This window comes from Anopheles marshallii, chromosome 3, assembly GCF_943734725.1.
Source record: "Anopheles marshallii chromosome 3, idAnoMarsDA_429_01, whole genome shotgun sequence".
Lineage (NCBI taxonomy): Eukaryota > Metazoa > Arthropoda > Insecta > Diptera > Culicidae > Anopheles > Anopheles marshallii.
Window position 1 is genome coordinate 25,003,134 of NC_071327.1, and position 12,109 is coordinate 25,015,242.

General features: G+C 43.1%; 1 protein-coding gene across 1 annotated transcript in view; it reads right to left on the bottom strand.

Moving 5' to 3' along the window:
* Nucleotides 1–12,109, bottom strand: part of LOC128715994 (protein tiptop) — a 130,062-nt gene that overhangs the window by 22,979 nt on the left and 94,974 nt on the right. The window contains exon 3 of the mRNA XM_053810915.1: nt 5,173–5,608. Within this exon, the coding sequence (XP_053666890.1) occupies nt 5,173–5,608 (436 nt within the window). The remainder of the gene's footprint in view (nt 1–5,172; nt 5,609–12,109) is intronic.

Sequence of the window (12,109 nt, forward strand, 5' to 3'; positions counted from 1 at the left end):
ATTGTTTGCTTCGCTTCATTTCTCCCGCTGGGCAGGTATGGACAGGCGGAATGGGAAAAACTTTCTCTTTTTTCGTGCATGTGCGTGTGTGTGTGGTTGTCGGGTTTGTCACTTGATGATTTACGATCTCCGTTCGACTGACAAGGATGAGCCTTGGATGGCGTCCGATTGCGTCACAGTTAAAAGTCGTGTGATGTATACTTTCAGTGTCAGGCTGCTGCCGAGTCCCGAGATGCCGAGTGAAGTGAAAAGGACATTCGAGAAGGACCCGTTCCCGTGCATTTTTCCTTTAGGGTAAAGAGACGGACAAGCACAAGTCCTAATGTAGGGCTTTTGTGTTGGACATAAATCAAGTGTCATCGTTGGGAGACAGTCGAAGGTCACACAGGAACATGTTTCCTCCGGTTGCAGATGGATGCAATCAGCTATTCGTGGTGCTAATTTAATATACAATGAAAAATATGTTCCTTGTCGTCCTCGAAGTTTTAAGAAATATGTTTAAAGTTCGTAAGATTCCAGCTGTTTGGTGGAAAGGGGAAAATGAGTCTATCAAACGCTCCAGAAGTCAAACTAACCAAAACCTGCATGTGACATCAAATCACCGAACCATAGTTTCTTTTTTAGTAAATCATAATACAACTTTTAGAAACATCATAAGATAGAGCACACGAATATGTGATAGATTATTTATAAATTTCGAAGTTCTTATAGCTATAATCTATTTCAAACACTTTAATTTAAGAGGGTCGGTTATATGTTTATTTATATTTTGGAAGTTTTTGTTGAGAAGTAAACCACAATTCGTGTAATTTGGATTTCCTCGATTATCTTAGGTTTGCTGCCAATATTATCCCTTATACGAAATAAATACGTAAGAAACGTAAATTATTTCACAGGACATTTTTTATTCAAATATTAAATCAATTCCGAAGTACCTACATGTCAACGTTTATTATAAGATATTTTTCTCCAATAATTTTGTACAGATTTGGCATCCCTGTTTGCAAATTTCGTAAGAAAGCTCCCCTGTAGAATTCGCCAATAAGCTTGAATCGGAAATCCGATTCATTGATAACTAACAATGAATATTAAACAGGGAATTTTATTGGAATTTTTAAAATTTTTATAAACCAAGTTCGTCTAAGAGAGTTGGTTACATTTTAATTCTTTCTACGAGTTGAGGAGAATAAAAATATAAATCACTTTCATAAAATTGTAATGCTTTAACTACGCTTAAAGTAGCTTATCCACACACATTAGTTAATTATTGTTAATTCAACAGAACACAAATCAATGCCGTTGAAGAGTTTCCGAATGACTTGCAACATCGCTTGCAGATGACGAAAGGTACAAAATCATTTAAAATCCTTAATATTCATTGCAACCTCGCTAAAGCGAACCAACGATCCCCGAAAAAGGAACATCATCAATATAAATTTCACCATTGCAAAAAAGGTTCGCTTTCATTCAAGGCCGCACAGTGCGATGTGCATCAGTATTTATTTCTTCCCTATTCCGCTTTGACTACAGCGAAGCAATAATTTTTGCGCATTTTTTTGTTTTTGCGGGCTGGTTTACCGTACCACGCTCGTTGATGTTCGACATCAGCGTGCTACTGGAATAGAGATTGCCCAAAAAATTAGCACACCATATGGCTTTCCGTAACCGGAAAAAAGCCCAAACCGAGAAATACCATTCCGGGGGCAAAAAACGCACCATCATACCGCTTTTGGCGTGCCCCGAGGTTTGGAGATCAGTAGGGCGGTTTTTGGTTGTCTGTGTTTGATTGAGAATGTTTAGCACTCAATAACACTGTCAGTCAGCCCGTCCAGATCCATCCATCAATCGACCTATCAATCAACTCAAATTGAAAAGCATCACCTTCTTTTTTTTCTGTACCCGGTCGCTGTCCCTGCAACTAGCTCGGACGGATGGGTTTTTCTCCATCATTTCGCATTTCGTACGTGCACGGTTGGATGGGCAGGGTGAGTGGACAGGTTTGTATGTTTGGGTCGTGCTGTTTGCGGTGTGGGTGATTTGGTTCGTTCGTTTACATTTTGGGGCCACAAACATGTTGCAGCTAGTGGGGTTAGCGATGGTTCTGGATAGGGTTAGTTATATGGACTGCAACTTCGAGTAGGACAGTGTTGGGACGAAGTAATGTCGATTAATTAGGGAAAAATTCAGCATGTACGAAAACCCACATCTTCTATTTATGAATATTTCATTCATTCAAGTGTGGTGTAGTTGTAAATGTTATTAATTTAAAACAATTTGTAGTTGGCACTAATACATCAAATTTATTTTTTTTCAAAAAACGATGATCAAGCTGACGAATACGTTGGTCGTCAACTTTAGTTTGCAACTTCAAAAAGGAATTCTCCTTAAAAAAATGAAAAATGACCGTATTTGGTATTCATTAGTCAATCAATTGCACCATTCACTTCACACACCTTTGCGAGAAAGCTATGGGGAAAATGCAAGGAAAATTGAGAAAATTGATGATGTTCGAAAGACGCTTACGGTGGCAGCCGAGAAAGGCAAACCGCCACCGAGAAAAGGTGTCCCAAAATTGTCACTCATCCAAAATCCACTTATCACGTTTGCTCTGTCTACCGGGGTTTCACTAAGAGGCCGTTGATGGGTGGCACCGGCAACATATGGCCATGACTTGACACATTATGATCCATAGCGGGCAGGATCGACCATCCATCGTGCACTTCGTGCGTCGGGAAACGATCTGGCCAGCCAAGGAGTTGTTACTTTTTTTTCCACCAACACCAAACTGCACGTTTTGTTCGTGAACCGCTGAAAGGATTTCAATTTGGTTCGGAAAATATTTATCAATGCTAGTAATTGATCATCCCGCTTCGGCCTGCGATAGGATGGATCGATTGTGTGTCCGGTTGAGGGTTTCGACGGGTTGTGAGGTATAACGCCGTAAGGTAAAAGCACCAGAACCCAGTGCCTGAATCAATGCTACCGTGCGTCGGTTCGATTAGAGGTTGAAAAACTAAAGAAACGCCTAGAAACGTCATCGTCATCGGGAGCAGGGGACACAATCTTAACATCGGAAGAGTAATAAGTCACGGGGAGGGTTCCTGAAGTGTGAGCGCAACAGTCAACTGGATTGAAAGGAAGCAATAGGATCGCTCAGGTGAATAGTTTTGCTAAATCATTCACCACTTGACAGAGTGCTATCCATCATCGCTCACTGTTCGACTGCTGATCAATACATGCGAAAAGAATATTGGTTATAAAAGGTGGAAAAGTGTTTTCTAGAATCGAACCATTATTTTGGAATATAATAGATCGAGTTGCGTTGCATAAGGGATACTTTGCGAAATATAACAGTCTTCATGCATAATTACTATACACTCTTTTAACACAGGCTTAAATAATAGACATGTAAGCATATAATTGTTTGCCTGATCCTAGAATTCCTTGGCAATATATGCAGGTTAGAGAACATCATCAAAATCCTTTTCAACTTTGAGGCGTCTTTTGTAGCCATTCCTAAATTACTACGAACTCACCATTAACCCGACTATAACCCTCTCTACTTAGGAGTAATTTTCCAACACAATAAGCTGACCTTTCCTGGCATCCTCATCAGCTGGAGCAGAATATGTCTGGATGCTGATAGAATATGACGTACACCATTGGGACCGATGAAGTATCAAGGAACTTGCTCCCTCCTCCCCCCATTTTGCTCATTTAATGTGTGACAGACAATTGTGACAAATAATCCAAAAAGATTCTATCACGATCCGTCCGATTAGGGAGCGAAGGGCTTTAGAGGAGAAGGTGGTAATGGATTTTCGGCAATGTGTCAGCGTGAAAAATGTTGACCAGCAGTGGGAAGAATCGTTTGAAAAGGATTATAACGCATCTACGTGTACGAAGGGAGGTAGAACGCCTGTTGTACATTATTTGGCGAAAATTACAATTCATTTTGCTAACCCATGTTTGGTTAGTATCTACGGTTCGGTCACTGCATGGACACTTTCACCCTTCCTCGTAGCCGCCTCTCCACCATTCGCTAACCGCAATGACTTTGTCATTCACATTATGTGCCAACCCGGCTAACTGGAGGTGTACGTATATGCAGCGTTGTAAATTATTTTCATTTCAACCGGGACCGGGTCCCGGCGTCTGCAAACACTCGGCCGGCCGTGTGCTTCTCATTGCTGCGGTATTTCAATGTCCATTCTAATGCTTCTAGCAAGTGACAGTGATTGATAGAACGTGTATGTGTGTATGTATGTAAGGTTGTCATGTGTCACATAATTAGAAAACTTGAAACCCGGGGCTGACAGATACGGGCTGTTGTGAAGCATATCAACCAGGTGCACTCCAGCGTTTGAGTTGACAGCAATGAAAAGAAACAGATTAACCACGAGAATGCACACCGGTTGGGTGGAAGGGCAGTTTTGCAGTATTATTTTCACCCAAGAAGGTTAATGCACAGCAAATGAGAGTTTAAGGTGAGAACAAGGCCTGGTTACATTTATACAACTTGGTTTTGTAGCACTTTATTCGATGTTTGAGTTATTTTCTTGGATGTCGAAGTTACGGTTGGGAAGATTACCAACAAATGCTAGCTCCAATATCAGTGTCAATAGATGTACGTCTTGAAGAAGATGGCATTTTGCTCATCATATAAGCCGATTGGTCTATTGATTGTGGAGGTTCATTGATCGAACGAAAAAGCATCGAAAAGGGGGTCGTATGTTACCCCAGTTCATATTGACCAAAGGGCACATCGTAAACCCGATCAAACAAAATGAGAAAAACTTACATCCGCCAACCACGCCTGGTGCAGCTTGCGACCGTTACATAAACATAAATCTCAGGAGGAAAATGTGAAATGAATGCAATTTCTCACAACTGTTCCGGTTTTGGTGAGATGAACTCTTCCCTGGCGAGCAAAGACCAAACGGTAAGGGAAGGATTTCGTGTGTAGCGCCATTCTCTAGGCTAAAACAGAACCGTGTAAAACCCATTGTAAACCGTTTGCACTGTCCTGTATTGTGTGATGGTAGAGAGGGGTGGGAAGGACTCGGCCCGAGGAAAAGGGGGAGAAGGAAATGGTGAAAAAGTGTTTTCCGTATATTTCGCCTCAAATGCATCCTAGGGTAAGTTGCAGGTGCACAAACACTATAGACTTACCGTGGTTGTTCAGCATGGTGGCCGGTCAACGGGTCATGGATCAATGTGGCAGGAATGCAATGCTCCACATCATCATGCGAATCAATCAACTGTGACTGAATTGCTGATGGTCCGGGTATCCTCTCGTTGACCTCCGGTATTTGTACGGCTCCGGCGGCCACGGAAGACCCTTCCCTCGTTAGTGCTGTGGTGTGTGTCGGAGGTGGTGAGCAGGATTGAGAACCAATTGAAGATATTGCCAAAGACGATCGGGTTCGGGTTATTTCGCTGGGCAATGCCTTACATTCAATGGGTGTGCTGAGGTTGGTCGAAGGTGAAGATGGCAGAACCGTCGGGATCGTCGGTGGAGGAGTGGTTGATGATGATGGACTAACCGATCCAACGGATAACACATCTTTGCTGTCCGGTCCTTCAACGCCAACATTCTCGAGTTCATCTGCGAAAAAACGGGAAGGAAGGAATGGTTTGAGAAATTTTGAAAAGTGTGCAATTGCATCGAATGCCATGTGGTGGCAAAGTGGGTGAAACAGAGTTAGAAACTAGTTACAGCGCAGCGGAAGACGAATTGCTTCTGGCAATTCAGGGCGTAGGAAAACAAAAATCGAACCACTGAAAACTTGTCGAGTGGTAGACGAATGAAAATTCATTCGCTACCGGTAAGCTGTGGCCGTGATCTTCTCTTGGCAAAACGAATGTTGTTGAACTTATCATTCCCCAAGCTTATAACTCTACACCCACTTTCTCTGGACCACAATATTGGGCGCCACACGTTCACATGCTGCACAAAGGTGCAGAGTGGATGCGAGTGACCGAAGTCTCGTAGGAAATAGTTTTCCCGGCTAGTTGGAATTTTGTCGAAAATTTGTCTTCATATATATAAACTCATTCTCTCTCACACACCCTCAGTTACGTAGACACTTGGGGTTCACCAACCCGAACGGATTGGTGTGGAGTGATTTTTCCGATGGGTAATCCGTCTGCAGCCCTGAACGTTCCTCACCCCAGCAACCCGGAAGCACTCGTCGTCTTTTGGGGCGGAGTGCACGGGCAAGTGAAGCCTGGCGAGATTTCGTTTGTAATTTATCAATATTATAAAATTTCAAACCCCGTTAGCCAACCCTCCCGAGTTTTTTTTTCGTGCAAAACGTGGATGGATGGATGGCGCCGGACACGAGACACGAGACTAGGCAACTGGTTGGTGGGGGTGATGTGCACTGATGGTGAAGTATTTGCGGTGTACTTTAGGGAGATGGTTAAAATTGGCCACTGTTTGAGCGGAGAATGGTCCGATTTTCGATGGAACAGTGGGAATGATGGTGAGGTCAGCCTTCTAGGGAGCGGATGGGAATGAATGGATATAGATCAATTGAGCGAGGTGGAAAGTGAACGATTGAGCGATGTGTTGGAGATTTCAATTCTCACAGGGGCTTTCACCGACACTGAATGGGCCGGTAGCATAAACGGACAGCCCGGACGCTGGTACGAGAGCACGTACTGTCCAGACCCGGTCCGGTGGTAACTTTTCCACAGCAGTGATTTTTCACCATTACTACGTGATTGTTGATGTACGGCATGATCGATTTTCGGCACGCTAGTTTTGTTTTGTGATGAAATTTTGCCAAATGGGAAATTTTGACCTGAAGTGTTTTTATAGTGGCTTTGAACTGGTAGTGGGGAAGTTGTAAATATGTGTAATTAACGTTTATTAAATTTAATGTATTGCTGAGGTTCAATATGTCACCTGGAGTCTTGCAACACTAATATGCATTAATATCTTTTTGATGATGATGACCGAGGCGATGCAGTTGTCTGCAGTGGCTATAAAAACGTGTAAATGTCATCGACTTCAGCAGCAAAACCGATTTGAATTGCTTGCTGTTCGCCTGATGCACAAATAATCATTTTCTTGGCCGATTCGCCCTGGAGGGAAATAAAATGATGACAACGGTTAATAACAACAATCGTAGTGTTGATTAAATGGGCTGTCAACCATTCGCAGTTTGCGAGCGCAAAAGAAGCATAAAAATCCTCGAGCAATTATAATGCTCATCCTTCGAAAAGTGCACAGGGGTGTTTTTTTTTTGTTTGCAGTTATTGTTGTTCCGAATGGCACCCGGAACGTTCACCAGTGCGCGTGAAACCCGATCGATAAAAGAATGCCCCGATGGTAATGGTTTTGGGGCTGGGAAAGGGCATAAGAAAAAGAAATGTATGAAGGTAAAAACAATAAAATGTCACCATGTCGAAGGATAATTGCATCGTTTCCGATGTCTCTCCCATTGCCGCTTTTATTCGGAAGAAGATGGAAAGGAATGGGTGGACAGCGTAATTAAACATAAACTCGAATTTATGCACCAGCACGGTGCCATTCATTGGGCAGGCCTGTATGTGTGTGTGTGTGTGTTGTTTGTCAGGAGTACATCCTATGACATGGACAAGAACTGCATCGATTGTACCATCATAGCCCAAAGAGTCTACTTTGTGTCCCTTTGTCTTTGTCCATCGTGTGAATGATTCGTCATTTGATTGCTGTCTCATTGTTGTATGAAGCGGAAAAAGATGATGATCCACCGAGTGGATGGATTGGATGGAGGTGAGAAAGAAAGGAAGGAGCATGTGCCTGATCCCGTAAGGTACGGGACTTCAATCCAATCCCTGTCCGAACCGTTAGTCACATAAGCTGACCATCGTTGTCTTCCGCTGGACAGATACGGATGATGTCCTATCGAAACTGTCACATGAACACAACCCGCACGCGCCCCCATACCACCCACCCAACCCCCTCCGTTCAATCCGATGAGCGGGCAAAGTTTTCCTTGCTGCGTCCGGGTTGTACCGGAGCACCGTTCCGGATACTCCTCCGTCAAGTATAGCCGATAAATTTGCTACCATGTCTCTCTCTCTCTCTCGCTTTCTCTCTCATTTTGGCTCACTTTTCTACTGATGCACACATTTCTTCTCGCGTTGCTTCCGATTGACGCTCGAGAGACACATAAACCTTTTCCGGTAAGCTTCAGCTTCCCAGCCCCGTCGTTGCGGAACCGGGTGCGCACCGGGAGTCGAACTCTTTCGGAATGGAATAGACGTTTATCGATATCGACAGCTAAGTACGGAATGATAGACAGGACGAGTCTGGAAAAATCACCTCCATCTCCACACAATTTTTATCACCCACCCCAAAAACCCAAACCCACCCACCGATTGGGGCCATTGGGAAATGAAGGCAAGCGCTGTGCTGCTGCTGGTTGAATTTGCCCTCGAATCGGTGGTGACTCCGGAATGGGAGATGGGTGGGAGAGGCAGTGCGAGACAGGTTGGGTGAGGTCAGACACCTAAGGATGCTGTGGTAGTGATGGGCGGCTGTGACGCCTGGCAGCAGGACGAATGAAAACGAGACAGATCTACATGAGCAGAGAATGAGATTGATCGATTTTAATTAGAAAACTGTACAGCACTCTTTCTTCTTTGTCGAGCGAAAAGCTGAAGCCGGAATGCTTCTGTCGCCGAATCGATGGTTTGGTTTGGCCCGTGTTGCTCCCCCGGTAGCAGGCGTGGAACGCTGGTGGAGAAAAAGTTGTCGAGTTTGACGGCAACGTTAATGGTGAACGAAGTGAAGGAAACAGCCAGGGTACGGAGGACCCCGGAGGAGGAAACGATGGAACCGAGCTCAGGTGGTGGAAAGTGTCGCATATCAGCAGGAAGCAACGAAATCGGAAAGTGAAGCTCATTCGTTCGTCGTCTTCGACGTCTTTACGGTTCTCGGGGTTTTTGGATAATTTTCTCCCCATTCCGAATCCTCCCAATCAGTTTCCTTCAGTTCACGGGAAAATCAGTTAGGTTTCGGGCAAACTCGTTGGCAGCATCAGCGTTCATCAGTCGGATCAAACGTTGGTCGGATTGTGTAAAAGATGTGAGTGCGTTCACGGGTATATCGTTCGAGCCCAGAAATCGTAAAGACACACGAGTGACGAAATGAAAATGAAACAAATGACTTCGACGTTTGGTTTAATAACACGATGTCAATCAGATAGAAGTTGGATTGTTTGCTGATTTGTTGCCTGCTGATCGATTGGGACGTCATCGCGACGGACGGGTTCATGACGGGATTGAACTAACACCAAGATGGGAGTTGCTAATGGGTGGGAAATGGGAAGAACGAAGAGAGCAGACGGTTTTATGGTGACTAATGTCACGATGAAAGGTTTCATATGTTGATAAGCTGTTGTAAGTTGTTGAGCATGATGAATCCTTCTAAACAGTTGATCAAACGGAGATGTACAAATAAACGTAAAAAAGAAATGTAATCGAATTCTTTCAGGTAGGCTCTTAAAACAATGGTATAATCATGTTTAATATCCACTTTATCAAACCAATTACATACCGCTAATTCTCAGTATATCCTTCCCAATGCTCAAGGTAACAATCGATCTTGTTTTTTTGCACTGTTCTCGATATTCCTACTAAAACAAAAATCAACCACTCCTTACTCTTCTGAGAACGAAAAACCAAATCAAGCAGACTGTTGGTGACAGATTCGCTCGATACTTCTTATCTTTTACTAATTAGTGGTTTAATTGCAATACTTTCTGCACCGCCTCTTTCGTACCTAGTCCTCCTAAGGGACCTCAAGCACGAATCGGACACTTTCATTGATCCGTCCGTAGCTTACCATGAACCGTGAAGAGAAGGCTACCACGACACGCTTGTCCTGCTCGCCCCACTCGAACGGCTGGTGATTGAAAGAAAAGCTTTCAAAATCTTATGAAGCTCACTGCGGAAGCAATTTTTAGCAGCGTCATATGAAGCGGTTGTATGAGACCTTTGTTTTGCGAATGTCTTTCAATTGCACGAACGGTGTCGATTGGGTTTTCCTTGGCACTTCCTGAACCGGGTAAGAGCGAAACCTTCAGAGTTTGACAATTTGGTCGACTAAATGGTATAGATTTTATGTTTGTTTTCCCACTCCGCTTATCTACATTGCGCGGGTTGAGGATTCGCGTCCTGCTGCACTTGAGTAGTGTCTGAGTGGCTTCCCTTTGCTGAGAACCAAGGCAGTGGCACATAGCAGGGTGGCTAGCGGTCGTAGTGTGCTAATAGTGCAATGGATGAAAGTTGGTATCGTTGCTGGTGATTGTTATTTTGCAATAATGCAGCTTCGAAGTGGACTTTCCAATCGTCGTGGCTGAAAAGCGATATCAATAATTCGATACGATTTTGTTTTGAGTGGGAACCGTTTGGATGGACCGGTATGAGCACAATTATAGCGTTCTTTTTAGAATTTAAGTCATATGGAATTAAAAAAAAAATTCTTATAACTTTTTGTATGGATTTTTGTTCTTCAAGTGACCATAACGATGCACCTTAGCATAATGATTTGGACTAAAACCAAAAATGCGGGAAATTTTTAACGGAAACTTGCTGGGAAATTGGAGATAGTACGGAGTTGTTTAAAAACAAATGAACGAAGAATCGGCATGAACACGTTTTAAAATTTAAAATAGTTATTTGTTTTATAAAATAGTTATTAAAGTAAAATCACATCAAAACATGAAGGTTAAGAAAGTGTTTTAAACCTTGATTTAAAATTTTAAATGACTTGAAGCAATTTTTCTCATTTTGCTTTTGAAGAAGTAAACGGCGAACAATAAAAAAAAACCATTTCCTCAAATCCGGATAAGACGAGACGAGTTGTCAGCAGCAGAAATATACACCGAAACCCGCCAACGATCCGTCGTTGTCTTGTGCGAATGCTCTGGCAAATGAAGAAAAAGGGTTTTTGCCTTTGTAAACTTTGAACGCAGCATATCTTACACAGTCTCTGCGCCAGGGAGAAAATTAACGCGCGGAAATAATTCGCGCCATCACCGATAGCGAAAGGAAATACGGAAGTTAAAACCCTCCAAAACATCGTCCCAACTGCACGGAAATGATGGAACAAAGAAATAAAAGGGCTAGAAATTCTGGCCTTACTTTTATCTGTTTAACTCGGTTAGAAAATATTGGTCGGGTTGGTTGTGAACATTACGAACGGGAACCTGATGCCCGGACGGGCATTCCGTAGGCTCGTGGCTGTGTATTGACGCTAGATTTGCCGACGAGTTTGGTTTAAATATTTGATCCCTCGCTAATGTAATGATGTCAATTCTTTCGTAAGCGTTTTTTGAACGATAGTAGTAAAACTTTGCCCACTAGTTTGCGCCAATGACGTGACGTGAAACCGTTGTGGATTTTCCCAGTGTAGATATTTTTTCCCTTTGCTAATACCTTTCATTCCCAAGCAATGTGGGGTCTTATGATGTTAATTAAGCCGAAAGTCATCAGCTCTGCTCTGCTATTTTCGCTGCGCCTTCGATGTCTTTAACGGTTTGATCGACTGGACAGGGACGGTTGTGTTCTCTAACGTTTCTTCCAAGCGCTAGCCTTGTTGTTCTTTGACATTGTTCACCCTGCAATGGTTTGTCCGTTTTGACGGAGGGTGAAAGGTGATTAAAGAGACTTAAATGATTGACACTGACATGATGGCATCACGTCACGAGAATGGAACGAATCATAATGACAAAAGCGAGAACACACACAAAAAAAGTTCAATAAAATATATTTCACTTGGTATAGGAAACAACAAGAAGAAGCAAAAATAACATCCTACTACAGGCAAAAAGCTTGAGACGTCTCCGGCAAGGAACTGTTGTATATCGATCGATGGTTAAACTGACATGAAACGGATGCCGGAGGAGAAGGAAGAGTGTTTCGTGTCGACAAGGAAAAAAAAGAATCACTAATTATAATACGAGGATATTAAAATGAGGATACTCCGAGGAAATCAAGTCCCGTGAAGGAACTGACGACAAACGAACATAGTAAGATACCAGGCTGATGAGCCATGGTTTGGGTGAGTATGGATGTGTATGTATGCTTGACTACAAAGGCTAAATGACAT